At 34.8% G+C, this 16257-nt stretch overlaps 1 protein-coding gene across 7 annotated transcripts; it reads left to right on the top strand.

Annotated features, from left to right (window-relative positions):
* Positions 1 to 1485: 1485 nt before the first annotated feature.
* On the top strand, positions 1486 to 6577 carry LOC149214163 (uncharacterized). 7 transcript variants are annotated; one of them, XM_089392211.1, is made up of 10 exons: positions 1486 to 2689; positions 3186 to 3322; positions 3727 to 3834; positions 4316 to 4371; positions 4665 to 4729; positions 4856 to 4893; positions 5024 to 5149; positions 6017 to 6084; positions 6166 to 6259; positions 6377 to 6577. In XM_089392211.1, the coding sequence occupies exon 1, from the start codon at positions 1493 to 1495 to the stop codon at positions 2462 to 2464; it is 972 nt and encodes a 323-aa protein (XP_089248337.1). In that variant the 5' UTR covers positions 1486 to 1492; the 3' UTR covers positions 2465 to 2689; positions 3186 to 3322; positions 3727 to 3834; positions 4316 to 4371; positions 4665 to 4729; positions 4856 to 4893; positions 5024 to 5149; positions 6017 to 6084; positions 6166 to 6259; positions 6377 to 6577. The 7 variants fall into 7 exon arrangements, with proteins under 7 accessions (XP_089248337.1, XP_089248334.1, XP_089248336.1 ...); XM_089392208.1 differs by having other exon boundaries at positions 4316 to 4495; XM_089392210.1 differs by having other exon boundaries at positions 4316 to 4517.
* Positions 6578 to 16257: the final 9680 nt, after the last annotated feature.

The following is a 16257-nucleotide window of genomic DNA, read 5'->3' as shown; positions in this document are numbered from 1 at the left end:
GTTATACGGCTTCTAATAGCTTCTAATTTCAATAAATTTTTATTATATTTTTAGAGAAATTAGAAGCAGAAATTTTCTTAAACAATATAGCTTAATTTACTAACTGTACAATTTCTAATGCTTACAATATTTTTCTCAATAGTAACAAGGCTGCTCAAGTCAACTATCCTTCCACCGAGCAACTTGTGCTCTCCGTTGCTAAGGCCGTTCAGAAGAATCAGAAGATGAGACTTCCAAAGCATTCCCAAGCTGGTATGCCGTAGTGGAGAATCCAGTCTGATCATCAGCGCAACATGAAGAGGACATTCGAAAGCAGGTCGGGTCCTGTACACTAACACGAGGACGAGGCTAGCTAACAAGGGAATGCTTAAGGACCGCAAGGAACAAAACCAACTGGGGAGAGTACCTCAAGAAGGCTTCGAGTTAATCGATGAACAAATCAGAGTCAAGAGCTAAAGACGGGGACCAATGATCCAGAAAAACCAAAATGGTTGTGTCATAGGGGATTCAAGAGTATTCGTAACCATGGAAATTTTAAAACTATTTTTTGTTGCTCATTTCTTTTTGTTTTTAAGTTAAAATATATATATATATTTTATAAAGTTTATTAAAATTTTGAAAAAAAAAATATTAAATTTAATATTTTGAAAATTAAAAATTGTTGACATCTAATTAAATTGGGTGAACACTTGTAAATAATGTAAACAGTAAATAATAGAAAATGAAGAGCTATTGGGAGGTGAAGCCCAAGAGTCACTCCCTCATGTATATAACCATGAGTAATCTTAATGATAACACAATTCGTTTCGAGGAGTTACCTCCTAGCCTGACATGTCCCATTTTTCGCATCCCTTTTTAGGCCGATAGGCCTTCCTTTGAAACAGACTTTCGTCGTCCCTTTGTTCCTCGTGCTGACACGTGGAGAGTTCTGCAATCGCGTTATGTGCTCACACGTGGAGAGTTCTTTACCGGCCGTTACAAGTCGCAACATTATGCTTATTCCCTTGCGCGGGTACCTTCATTTGCCAATGCCCGTTTCGGGTTAAATGCGGTGCCTCGAGCGCATAAGTTCATGAGTGCGAGACGTCGCGGGATCAAAATTGCTTACGGGACGGCGCCTTCAAAGGGCGGTGGTGCTGAGGTCGGATCCCCCGAAGAACGAGAAGACACAGAAGAGGTCTCGGCTTCGGCATCGGCTTCAAAGGGTGGTGATGCTGAGATCGATTCCCCGACAGAGCAACAAAAACCAGAGCTGGTCTCAGATACGAAATTGGCTTCAAACAATGGTGATGCTGAGTTCAAATTTTCCGCAGAAGAACAAAACCCAGAGGTGGTCTCAGCTATGCAATCGGCTTCAAAGGGGGCTGATTCTGAGATCGAATCCTCTGGAGAACAACAACATCCAGCGGTAGAGTCGGCTGTGCCATCGGATTCAAAGAGTGTTGACGTGGAGATCAAACCCTCCCGACAATAGCCAGAAGTGGCCTCGGCTATGGAATCAGATTCAAATATTGGTAATATTGAGATTAAATCCTTTGCAGAAAAACAACACCCAGAGGTGGTCTTGGCTATTGAATCGGATTCAAAGATTACTGATTTTGGGATCGAATCCCCCGGAGAACAGCAACACCCAGAGGTGGTCTTGGCTATTGAATCAGTTTCAAAGAGTACTGATTTTGGGATGGAATCCCCCGGAGAACAGCAACACCAAGAGGTGGTCTCGGCTATGCAATCGGCTACCAAGAGTCGTGATACTGAGATTAAACCCTCTGCAGAACAACAACAAGCAGAAGTGATCTTGGCTATGCAATCGGTTTCAAAGAGTGGTGACGATGAGATCAAATCCTCCATACAACACCCAGAGGTGGTCTCGGCTATGCAATCGGCTACCAAGAGTCGTGATACTGAGATTAAACCCTATGCAGAACAACAACAAGCAGAAGTGATCTTGGCTCTGCAATCGGTTTCAAAGAGTGGTGACGATGAGATCAAATCCTCCATACGACACCCAGAGGTGATCTCGGCTGTGCAATTAGATCCAAAGAGTGGTGATAGTGAGATTAAACCCTCCTCGGAACAACAACCAGAGGTGATCTCGGCTATGCAATCAGATTCAAAGAGTGGTGAAGCTGAGATAAAATCCTCCGAGAAACACCCAGTGGTGGTCTCAGCTGTGCAATTGGATCCAAAGAATGGTAATATTGAGATTAAATCCTCCACAGAAAAACAACATCCAGAGGCAGTCTTGGATAAACAGTCGGCTTCCAAGAGTGCGGATCCTGAGATCGAATCCTTCGGAGAACAACAATACCCAGAGATGGTCTCGGTTACGCAATTGGATTCAAAGAGTAGCGATATTGAAATTAAATCGTTTGCAGATAAACAACAACCAAATGTGGTCTCGCCTATGCAATTCGATTCAAAGAGTGGTGATTCTGAGATCGAATTCCCTGGAGAACAATAGCACACACAGAGGGCCTCGGTTCTGCAATCGGATTCAAAGAGTGGTGATACTGAGATCAAATCCTCTGCAGAAGAGCAACACCCAGAGGTGCTCTCGGCTATGCCCGTGGTGACGGAATTCTTTGTGGCAATAAACAAGAAGGACGTGAGTGCCTTGTCTGATATCATTTCAGACAAGTGCATATTCCACGACCTGAGTTTTCCAAAAGCTTTCGAGGGGAAACAGGTAAGTACCATTCTCGGCCAGAGCCAATTCTAACAGGACTGGAATGGTTATTATAAATCAGGAGACTACACATATTTGTGGCAGATGTTATTTAATTTGAAAGGTTAAATTAATTGTGTGGACACAGATGAGTTACCCTTTTTAATCAATACAAAACAACCAAAAGGCATTGATATTGGCAAAAGAAACCAACTACAGATGGGGAGATCCCAGTTAGATGGTCTCTTATGCATAACATTTTGTTATATTGATAGATACCCATCATAAATCCTGATTTAAAGCTCTTAAGTCCTCCTTTCTCTCTTATAAGTGAATCTATCCTGATTCTATGCTGATTTTCTTGTAATAAGTATACTCTAATTTCATTTTTCCTGTCTAGAATAAATCTCATATTCTACTTTCAATATTCAGGGTTAACCTAGATTTATGCAAACTGTATGTGTGCAATTTATGCTTCTTGAAATCTGATATATTTTGATTTGTACTTTTGTTATAGATGCTATTGCATGGGGTGCAGGGGAGCTTTTGAAGATTGAAGAAGTGGAAATGGCTCCTCCACAGGCAATGGAAGTGAGAATCAAAGTGCATTATATTGCCTTGTGTCATACAAACCTTTATTTCTGGGAAGCAAAGGTATGCTATGAATAATTATAATTAAACATCAAGTTTCTGGGAAGCAAATGTATGCTATGAATGCATTGGATCAGGTTGTTTTCTTTTGTGAAAACCATAAATTGAAGTTTATTGGACACAAAATTATGCACCAGCATACATTTTTGTATGGCACCTCCTAATTTGTGCGGCTACAATTATAACATGCATACATTTGTTCACTTATTAGAATGAATTGTGTTGTAAGAATATTTTCAATGACCTTGTTGTGAATGAATGTGGTACATGCTAAAAACAAGAAGAGTATGTTGCTGATGCTTCTGCTGGTGATTGATGGTTTTATCATTTAAACATTCTAGGTCTATGTTCTGTCCTATTCACTTTCTTGCTAACAAATATATCTTTCGGGCTATGTAATTGTGCAGCAACAAGACGGGATGGGGATTTCGGAAAATGAGTTCAATTTAGATGGGGTATCGACTCGATAATGTTCATGTCACTTGGTTGAAACGGTGGATTTGCTCTACACAATTGTAGGCAACTAGAATTATCCAACACTAAATAGCTGGCTTGCAACGGGTTGTACGTGCTGGTTTCATAGATTCATTTAAAAGAAATAACAGTAATTTACAAAGTCAGGAACATGCCTGAGAAAACCATATTAGATGAAAATATAGCAGAACAGCTGACCTTTGATTGCAATGGTGCCAATCTTGTAAAATTAGGGTTTACCCTATCCTTAGAGCACAATCCTGTACAATCTGAGTTTACCCTATTCTTAGAGCACATGTGAACTAATTAACGTCTGTCTTCTTGTAATAAGGAAATTTGGAGCATGACCCAAGTCATCAAGATCGTTTTGCTACATTATCTTGATTATTCAGGATACCTAGAGGAATGGATGCATCTATGTTAACTTCTATTAACTTTGAACTAGCATTGTGTTGATCAGCCTTCTACAGTTTCTTCATAGTTGAAAACTACAATGAACATATATTGTCCTGCTCATTTCAGGTACCACAACCGGGATATGACAAGTTTGAGTATATCCCTGATATCATTAGAGACAGGTAAAATCATAAGCAATACAGGAAGAGTTTCCATCAATAACGGAACTTGTCGATGGTCTGATGCAATTTTTGTAACTACAAGACTCGAGCAAGATGCAAAAACTGGGAATTATCATGAAAAAATGTACAACCTTGTTGTATCAACAGTACTGCCTATTTCTCACCTTTTACATACATTTTAATTCTTTTTAAATAATTGAATATTTACCATTATATTGACTTGAACACAAAAACATTAAAGCAATTCTGCTTTGTTTTTCTTTTGTTTAAATATAATTTCTGCAACTTGTCAGGGCTCTTCTCGATTTGGTTTCCTTGGTGAAACAAGCATCTCTGCCCCTTAAAAGCCCTATCACTGGTACTATTTAACAATAGCTATTTGTTGCTATTTTATATTTTAATGAAAGTAAAAAAAGTTAAAAGAAAATTTTGAATTCAGCTATCTATACAAAATAAATAGTCTTATTACCTTGTTTGTTGGTAGGTTAGGAATCAGCGGATCAGCGAAAAAAATGGATGCAGGTAAAGATTTGATCTGTAGTTTGGTTGATATGGACCTGAAATACAAATAATTTTTTTCTCTGATAATCATCTGGCAAAACTGCTTCCTTTAAAGAGCTCTAGATACTTTCTTTTCTGACTGATTACACAGAGATTTTGAGCAAGAAAAGGATGTCTTGGAAAGAGAGCATCATAACATGAATAATGAAGCTGCTGCTATGACCTTGATGAAAGTGCTATATTTTCTGAAGCGACAACTAATGGCCATGGCAGTGAAGTAAGACCTCTAGGCTGATACAAATGGTTCCTATGTAAACATTCATACTCTATCATAAAATTATATGTTGGAAGTTTGTGATGGCCAATAATGCTTTTGAATGATACTCTATAAAATGGTAAACATCAATAAGAAAGGTGCTAGTAGTTAGTTTGGACAATCTGGAAAAATTATGCGATAAGCTTTTTTACATCCTACACTGGCACTTGTGCATTCTTTTCTTATATTAGCCTGTAAATTATGTTTGGTGCATATGGGAAAAATATTCATAATTCAATGGCCCTGCCACTATCTGGCATCTAATGAAGGCAGATCAAACAACTCGACTCAAAATCTGTTACAGGTCATGTTTGATGGTTGGCATAGATCTGTGATTTTTACAATATTATGATACAATGACAGTTCGTTATTGTAGTATGTATGTGGCGTAGTGGCGTTTTTCTTGATAATTTTTATTTTTGAAAAAGATGTTTGTACTATTTTAGTTTGAAACTCAGAATAGTCTGTTTTTGGAGACTATTAATTGCATGCTTTTTGTTTTATTCGATAGTTTTTCTCTTTGTGATTATGATGACAATGACTTAGATTATTGCTGCTTTTTCTTGGATTTGGATATATCGTCACAGTTGATGATCTAACGTTTTTCAGTTTATCATAAATTTATTTCTGTTTGTTGGTTCAGTCCACTTTGTGTCTTGGCTATTCGATGCATCTTCCCTTAATTTATAAGTTGATTTCATTTAAGTGTTAGGAAGGGCTTTTCCTTGTCATCAGTCAAATTCATCGTTTACAAATTGGGGAAGTAAAGATTGCCAAAAGAGAAATGTGCAAGTCTAAGAAATATTGGATATTTTTTGGTATTTGCAGTGCGTGATAGAGGAGGAGAATAATTTCAAACAACCTGGAGAGCGATATCGTTCATTTGCGCCAGAACGGTAGGTTGGCTTGATTTCTAGTAGTCAATTCATTGTTTTTGTTATATGGATAGAAATTACAGTGATGATTCTAAATTGCAGGCAAGAGCGTTTTGTGAAGCGATGGGTGGCAGCTTTGTCAGATCCTAGGGTCACCCATGAAATTTGTTGTATTTGGATATCTTACTGGTCACAGGTTTGCCATTCAGACTCTCTATATTTCGTTTGAGCTACTATGATTGGGATCCTTTTTATACATCCGTTGGAATAACCTATTATTGATATTAATTATTAATCACATGGATTGGTGCAGTGTGACAAATCATTGGGTCAGAAGATAGCAGCTCGCCTTAACATGAAAGCAAATATGTAAGAAGTTCGAACTGCAGCATGCAATGAGGGATACGGCATTTTATAATAGGATGCTGCTGCTTGTTAATCTTTCTACATATATGAAGGGCAGGAGAAAGAGGAATTCTCTCTGTGAAGATAAAACTGCTTTTACTTTAGTACATAGTGCTAGTGGTTCATGAAATTGAAATTACAGCTGATGATTTATCAGTGATTGGACATTTGTTAGGTCCAGGGGATAGATACCTACTTATGAACTTTGACAGGTCTATTGTCATGATGTATTGGTATCATATATGGTCAAATTGAATAAATTCTGTCGAGAAATGTTTATGAAAGAAGATCGGTTGTCAGCCTTGATAATAGGTAAAGAAATAACCTTGGATCATAGCTCCGACAAAAAGATATTCTTTGACCAGAGCTCTTGCGAAAACTACAGGTGATATTTTTGTAGACGTACCTTTTATTGTCATTTGGTTTTATGCCTTATCTCGAGTGTACCTTCCTTATCTCGATTCTCAAAGGTACTGTAGTCGAAACGAATGGGTGGGTGAGGGTTAGGGTAGTCGAGCGTCAAAATAAAGACTGATAATATTACCTATTGCTGGAGGAAACATTCTCAGCCTCGTTTGTCTTGTTTTTCCCTCTGCATGGTGCAGATATAGTGATAGTCAACCTTACTGACACCTATTTTTCTCTATTTATTTTTCCCTTGGCATAGTGACAGTTAGGTTCCTTTCTTTGAGTGATTTTTCCTCATTTTCATTTTTCCCATTTCACGGTGACATTTTGGGGAAGTTTCTACCCTAACTCAATTTTGTTTGATTGCAAGGTAGTTGAGGAGTGTAATTGTGTTTGATTGCAAGGTAGTTGAGGAGAGTGTGATATACCTGGGCAAGAAAAGATAATGTCAACAAAATTCTAAAACAAAAGAAAACAATGGTCCACACCACGAGAGATTAATTTTGAAAGCCCTTGATTGGAAAAAAAATAACAATTTCAAAGCTATTGATTGAAAAATAGCAGTTTTCAAAGGCAGATAAAATTTTTAAGTATCTCGTAGCAATCTTAATCTATCGAGACTGGTATTAGATTACAATACTAATTCCATACTCTGGATTGGATTATAGAAAGAGGCACACAAATGGACTAAAAACATAGCACAAAATCCCCAGGACAGGGAGCTGCCGCCTCCTAACCAACATTTTTTCAGTATCACAAAGGCTTCATGTGATACTTCTCATGAACCGATCTCTGTTTTAATATTTATGCCCCAAGAGGCTTCCATTGACAGGTGGTCTGCTTCTCCTATACTGATACTTGCAGTTGTGTGAATTTGTTATTTTATATCAAACATCCAACTTCCACTATAGTATCTGTTCACTGTGAATGATTTGTGTTATTTTCATGGCCTTCTCATGGGGTTGGAATAACAATCAGTTGATCTTCATGAATTCATTTCTGTTTTCTCATAATGATAAAAGTGGAGTTAAACTCTCATTTGTTTGCGGTGTTTTATGAATATGAACAATCTCTTTACAAATTATTAGACTTCCTCTAAAGCTTGGGTTAAACTCTTTAGTTCATTTGCCTACATTGTTTCATGAATATGAACAATTTCTCTTTACAAATCCTAAAAATTCCTATTGAAATGGATCCTCTTTTCGTACGTCTGTCCAGATTGAGCTCTGACACGACGTCTTCGTTGGGAGGATAACCAATGCTTTTTCTCTGTTAACTTTTCAAACTAGAACTTTAGGTTGTATGGTTTCACTTGCACCATCAGCATATTTCTTTAATGCCATTCTTCTTGACTGGAAAGATTCAATGATGCGTTTTTATGGCAGTTGATCATGAAACTATATTTGTTGCATCTTTAGAACATGGAAAGCTTAAGTGATGTCTTGATTTCTTTTTATGTGTAGGAAGTATACCAGATGTGCTTTATCGGTTACATAATCTTGATGTATTGGATTTGCAAGTAAATTTACTTTCTAGAGTCGTAACTATTTTGTATTTAAAGAAGTGACCAAAAAGCATAGAACTCCAAACATCAAATCTCTTTGCTCCTTGTAGACTTGAACCAACATTTCTTTTAGTGAAATTCAACAATTATAATTTAATAATCCTATCAGCCTCTTTTTGTACCTTTTGGGACAATTGCTAGTTATAACTCCCTTCTTCCATTTTTACAGTCTATCATATCTACTCATCTTCTGTGCATTAAAATTCCTATAGGTGTGTTGAAAATCCACTGTGAGGGCTAGTTTTCTTTTATTCTGTTGTACATTGAAAATATATGGGAGATTATTGAAGAACGAGGATCGTGTTTGTGCATTTCTTAGAGGTACGAAAGCGGAAACGTGGTGTTGTGGAAGGCATTGTGACTTTGACAGTATTGAGGTTTGATATATGTCGATTTTTTATGTAACTATGACTGTGTTGATGTTTTACATACCACTATAAACTACCGGTTGTGGCAACGCCATAGTATACAATGCTACTGGTTTTGAATGCTCCCTCACACCACTCGCCACTCTTAGTTATATGAACACTCCCTCATACCCCTCACCAAATGTTGCTCGACACACAATCCTCCAGTTGAACGCTGGTATACACCCCTTAGTGGTATATACCCACCTCGGCCTTGTTGTGGGTGCCAATAGTCACACCCTTCACTGTGAATGACAACAATCACACCATAAATATGCTCTCCCCTACGTGATATTTCCATACGCTTGGAGGTCTTGCTGCTAACATATGTTGTGCCATACCCACCTCGACCTTCATACACCTCAGCCTCAATAAACAGGCAACCCCTCCTCCATACACCATTGACTCTCAAACATTGCTCCCTCCCACTATGCCACTCAATATGTTTTCGACTACTCTACACAGTTAAAACCGCTATCGCCTCCTCCCTATAGAAAATCTTGTAGATTCACAAGCTAATGCAATTTTGTAAAGAAAGAGACAAGAATCTACTTCTACTATTTATAGCGGAAGCCCATAAACATCAAACAAACAATAATCAATAGAGGAAGAGAATCAATGACACATAACACAATAAATATCCAAGGAAAGCCACAGTTCAAAACCCTACTATCTGTTTTATATTAATATGGAAAATCAAGAAGAAATTACAATGCTTGTTTTCTCTATAACAATCCCAACATTCAACAAATTCAATCTCCAACTCATAAGCAAGCTCAAGGCCAAATCTTAGCCTCTTCACAAGATCTCCAAGTCTCTATTCTAATGTGTAATTCCTATGAAGGATAATTTGTATTTAAAGGGGAATACAACCTCTAAAAATAGTGCAATCCCTCAAGGATCATTTCCTGAATGCATGCACTATCACTGCAACTCAAAAAAATCTAAAACAAATAGTACCCTATCCCTGCACTTTAGTCTCAACTGGGTCTTTCTCAGATCAACATGCATGAGTTTCTTATGAGTAAATATTCAGTTATCTAGAGTAGCACTGGTGGAGTTCATTAGTGTCACCATTGACTGTTAACTCACTATTAATTCTCTCAATCAATTTAAGAACTAATTTAACTGAATTGACTCATCAAACTGAGTCTTCTATTTTACAACTCATAATTAACTCACACTGGACTCCTACAAAGTAAGGATATCATATACATGACTTCCAAAATCGTTCCAACTCGAATTTCCTAAGTTAAGTAAGTCTAATAAACTTAATTTAACTGTTTTAAGATGCTATGAGAATAGAATTCAAATTTAATTCACAGATTAATTCAAGGACAAATTAAACTGGAATTTCTTGTTACCAATTCTCAACACTCCCTCAGTTAATACCTCCACCATTAAACCCTTCCCCATATAATACCTTCCCCTCATACCACCTCCCCAAAGTGATAACTCCCTAAAGTATTACCTCTGTCATACATACCAAAGTTAATTTTTTACAATTTTAAACCAAAACTACCTTTTTTTTTTAACACTAGGAGTGCAAATTTTATACATTCGCAGTGGAAGTATTTTTTTACAGTACACATATTTTAAAATGAATTCATTGGTATCTATTGTGGGAGTGGTTCTCACAGGGAAGGAGAACTATCCTGAGTGGTCTCAGTGGTCTCAGAAGATCAAACACACTCTCATTTTCAATGAGTTGTGGAAAGGAGTTTGTGTAGGAAAAGGAGATAATGAATCCACAAAGCCTACCTCAGAGAAGGTATTTTCCATTTGGAAAAACAAGAACAGAAAGAGCTATGCCTTGATTGTAGCATCTATAAATGAAGAGGTGAGTCGCCATGTTTCACCATTTTCAAATGGTTTTTAAGCTTTACAAAATTCGAAGGAACTCTATGACTCACAGTCTATGCTTGAAGTTGTCCAATTGATGATTAAATTATTTAATCTTGAATTACAAACTGATGATCATCTTCCTCTAACATCAGAAGTAAAATCTATTATGCATGATATCAAATTCACTAATCTTGAACTAGAAATTCCTGTGATAGATTTTTTCAAGGTACTTTATCCCATTCGCACTTATTCAAATTATCTTGATTCATTGCAAGCAAATGGAAACCTCAAGGAGATTACCCTTGACTCCCTTGTGAATAAATTTGTTGAGAGAGAAAAAGCTTTTGGGAAGAAGACAACTCCTCAATCTTCTAAAGAAACTTTCTGGCACATAGAGAGAAGAATCATGCTCAAAATTCTTCTAGAGGAAGAGGTGGTCAAAGAGGAAGAGGAAAAAGGAATTTCAGAGGTAGGGGGGTTGACACTCTCAAGGAGAAAAGTTCGATCTCCATTGCATACATTGAGATGGATCACTTGATGCATCCACAAGCAAGTTGCCTTGGGACAGAATTGAGAAAGGAAAGAAATGAACCCAAAGATAAAATCAATGACAAAGAGAAAGGTAAAGCACCTGAATCTTCTCACTATGGTGTGGCACATTGTAATATTGGATTAAATGAAGACTTGTTTAGTGCTTCAATTACTTCTTGGAAAAATGATTGGTTTCTTGATTCAGGAGCAACTTGCCACACAACTTTTAGAAAAATATTTTTTTTGAATAATTTACCAACAGTGTTGATGGAGCACATAGAAAACTTGAACTCATTGATTAAGATTTATACAGTCCAATGCATGTTCCTTTTTCAAATGGATATTTAAATATATGATGACATTTATTGATGACTACACCAAAATGCGTTGGGTTTATTTACTAAAGAACAAATAAGATGGTTTTCATACATTCAAGAACTTTCATACATGGATTGAAATTGATGCATAATCTCATAATTCCTCTATTTTCACTGATAATGGAAAATAATACACTTCAATGAATTTGAAAACTATATTCGTACATGGGATAAAACATCAAACAACGATGCCTTATAATCCCTAATAGAATGGAGTAGCTGAAAGAATTAATAGGAAAATATTAAATATGGTACATTCCATGATGATTTTCAATAATGTAAAATTGATGTTTTGGGTCGATGCAATTCTATTTGTTGTATATGTAAATAATAGATGTCCATCTAATGCTATTAGAAACAAGATTCATGAAATGTGGTATCGCCACATTCCTTCGGTAAAGCATCTTGGGGTCTTTGGTTCCACCTGTTATGCCTTGATACCAAAGGTACATAGAAACAAACTTGGTGCAAGGAGTCGTAAGTGTATCTTCTTAGGGTATTCAAATATCTCCAAAGCATACTGTCTCTATGATGATGTTAATAAAAATTTAGTTGTATCTAGAGATGTAATCTTTCTTGAATCTTCCAAAGTTGATAATGTTATTGAGAAACAACTTGTTCACTTGAATAAATTCGGGCATAAAAAATCATTTAAAGAATTTGATAATTAGATTCCACATCTTGAAGGAGGGATTCCTATACTAGATCAATATGTGGAATATTCTTTTGAAGCACTCTCTCCCCCACATTAAACTCCAACCATTGATAATACTTTTAGTGATGTGATTGACAGAATTGGGAGACTCAATCATGATTTAGTCTCAACTCAATCAACTGAGCAGCTTGGACCATCTCAAAAAGGTCCCCCGAAGTGGCTGACAAAGACACTCAAAAGTGTTCATGCTGAGGAGGTTGGAAAGACAGGAACAAGAAGTTCAACTAGGAAAAATGGAGGTGATGTAGATGATTCTAATTCACTTGTTGATATGGATGTTTCTTATGATTATGAACTGAATTTTTCTACAGCTTTTGAACCAACTTCCTTCAAAGAAGCCAATTCTAATGATAAATTGAAAGAAGTGATGTAAAAGGAGTATGATACCTTGATAAAGAATGGCACTTGGATGCTCGTTGATCCTCCATTGGGAACCAAATCAATTGGTTGCAAGTGGGTTTACAAGAACAGGTATAAAGATAATGACTCACTTGACAAGCACAAAGACAAGCTTGTGGAAAAAGGTTTTGCATAGAAGAAAGGGATCGATTATGAGGAGACTTTTCCCCCACAGAAAAATGGGCTACCATCTGGGCACTCTTTGCCTTAGTAGCTCAGAACGGTTGGAAAGTCCATCAAATGGATGTAAAAATTGTTCTTGAATGGAGATTTGAAAGAAAATGTTTTTATGTCCCAGCTTAAAGGATTTGCTATGAAGGGACATGAACATAAAGTATGAAAACTTGTGAAATCCTTGTATCGACTCAAGCAAGCACTGCAAGCTTGGTTTGAAGAGTTATCAAAGCATCTTCTGAAACTAAACTTCAAACATTATGGTCTTAATGATGCTACATTGTTTATCAAGAAAGTTGGCAAAAAAGTTGTATATCTTGTGGTATATGTAGATGATCTTTTGATAATAGAGAATAATGAGAGATGCGTTCCATCCATAAAGAAGGAATTGAGGAAAGGTTTTGAAATGAATGACTTGGGCTATGTTCACTACTAGCTTGGTATTGAAGTAACTCAACATCCGAAGTCTATATTCCTCTCTCAAAAGAAGTACATTGGAAATATGTTGAATAGGTTTAGCACGACTGAGTGAAATCCTCTTACTACTCCAATGGAACAAAACTTAAAGCTCACATCCATTGAAGGAAAAGAATTTGAAGACGCAACAAAGTATAGACAATTTGTAGGAAGTCCCAACTACTTGACTACTACCAGACCAGAAATTCCGTTTGTTGTTGGAATCCTCTCCAGTTTTATGCAAAAGCCTTGTGAGGGACATTGGTCTACTGCAAAAAGAGTTCTAAATTACTTGAAGGGAACCCAAGGCTTTGGACTCAAGTATACATAGGTGGAAGACTTCAACTTGATTGGATAATTTGATTCAGACTTCGATTGAGATAAGGAAACTTGGGTATCTACTTCAGGTTATGCTATGAGTTTTGGATCAAGAGTTGTCTCCTGGAGATCACACAAACAATCAGTTCCAATGGATTCCACAACTGAGGCAGAATATGTGGCAGCAGTGGAGGAAATGAAAGAAATTGTGTGGCTCGCGAAAATTTTGGAAGATTTGCAAGTAAAACAAGGACATTCAACTCCACTCATGATTGACAACACTTCTACAATCAAGTTGGCCAATAACCCAAAGTTCCATCATCGAATGATGCACTTCAATACAAAATACCATTTGATTAGACGTCATGTTGAGGCCAAGACAATCCATATACACCATTGTTTCACTAATGAGCAGATTGTAGACATCTTCACCAAAGCGCTTGGAAGAGAAAAGTTTGAAAGATTCAAAATGATGCTTGGACTCACCAACATCCCTTCATATTAAGGGGGAATGTTCACACCTAATCATTGAGATTGGGTGAACACTTGTAAATAATGTAAAAGATAAATAACGAAAATGAATAGCCATCGAGAGGTCAGTTCATCATGTATATAACCATGAGCAATCTTAATGAATAAACACAATTCCTTTTGAGGAGTTACCTCCTAGTGACAGAAATAAATTTCCTTTTTTTAATTAAATTTTTGTATTTTTATTAATTTATGAATAATTTTATCAGATTATAAATAGTATTTCATAGAAACAAAAAAAAAAAAAAAAAAAATTATATACTACCAAGTTTCCTCACAATACACATATTAATATCAATATTTATGATCAAATTTCAATCAAATCTCATGAGTGGTGAATATTTGATTTGAGTTAAAATATTTTATAATTAAAATGTCATTAAGAGCATTTATTGATTTGACACGTTATCATTAAACACATAATAATACCAATATTTATGATCAAATTTCAATGAAATCTCATGAGTGGTGAAAATTTGATTTGAATTAAAATATTTTATAATTAAAATTTCATTAAAAACTTTTATTGATTTGACATGTTATGGTTAAATTATTTTATAGTTAAAATGAATTAGTTTTTTTTTTACAAAATGTATTTTTTAGAAGTTAATATGAAAGAAATGTGTAACTCTTATGTTCACCATTAATAAAAAAAAAATAGTTCAATATTTCGAAATGTAAATTATTTTAATATCTATCTTAAATAAACTATTCTAAAATAAATTTTATCTAAATAATATAAAGAAGGTAATTGAAAACAACTATTTTTTTATTTAAAATTCATTTAAAATTGTTTTTATATCTTAATACTATGGAGATATATCAGTTTTCAAATGTTTAATATAGAATTGGAATGTGACATTTAAAAAATTGTTTCAACGTCAAATCATAAATTTTATATATATATTTTATTATTATTATTATTATTATTATTGGTTTATTTTTTAGTGTGAGTGAGGTGTAATATCATGTTCAACAAAGAGTTGGGATGTGTGCACATGCACTTAATTGTTACAATGTCAATCATAAATTATATATATATATATATATATAGACATAAATTATATAAATTATATATATATATATATATATATATATATATTATTGGCATGTTGTTTAATGTGAGTGAGGTGTAATATCATGTTCAACAAGGAGTTGGCAGGTGAGCACATGCACTTGCATATGGAAACATTTGCATACTAAGAATTAATGTAAATCTATTTTAACTTCGATCCATTATGCATTGATTTATAAACAAGAGACTAGTCTACTAGTTTCACTAACACAATAGTGGAATTAAATTTTTATATTTGTGAAGGGTAAATCTCAAAGAATATTAAATTTACACAAAATTACTTGAATTAGACACCCATTAAAATGGTTGAATTCGCAAATAATATTTTAATTTTACACTTGTTTCACCCCAAGCATCATGTGAAAGCAAGATAAATCCTTATCACTCTACTTCCACAAGAGGAACCCCTTATCACTCAACACAAAAGACCATATGATATCTACATATATTTCTTTAATATATATATTTCATTGATATTATGTATGGTGGTATATTATATTATATTTTATTTGTATAATACACCAACACACATTTGAAGCAAAATACCTTTATAAGGTTGCGAAAGAATTTTGATTTCTAGGTACCACGTATATCATTCATTTATTTATATTATATTATTATTATTATTGTTAAGTATATATAAAAGTTACTATTTCAATTATCAAATTTATTTTATTTTATTTTCTAAGATACTCAATATTAACTTTTTCATTAAACTTATACATTTGGTTAAAATTATATGTAATTATTTAGACTTATATGTAAATACATTTTTCTTTTTTCTAATTAAGTAATCAAAAGTTAATATTTTTTTCATTTTAATTATTTCTTATTTTAATGTAAAAAAATAGTTTCATAAAAATTAATTATTTAAAGTAATATTAAAATTTAAAATTTTCATAATTAATTATTACTATATATCAAAATCTAATTTAAAAAAAATGAAATATTTTTATCATAAAAATAAATGGAATTATCTCAATTATATA

The sequence above is a fragment of the Pinus tabuliformis genome, chromosome 1_1 (assembly GCF_031772625.1).
Source record: "Pinus tabuliformis cultivar Carrire ecotype Pingquan chromosome 1_1, CPIR1, whole genome shotgun sequence".
NCBI classification, from domain to species: Eukaryota; Viridiplantae; Streptophyta; class Pinopsida; order Pinales; family Pinaceae; genus Pinus; species Pinus tabuliformis.
Note: the sequence above shows the minus strand (reverse complement) of the source record. Positions and strands in the feature narration are given on the sequence as shown.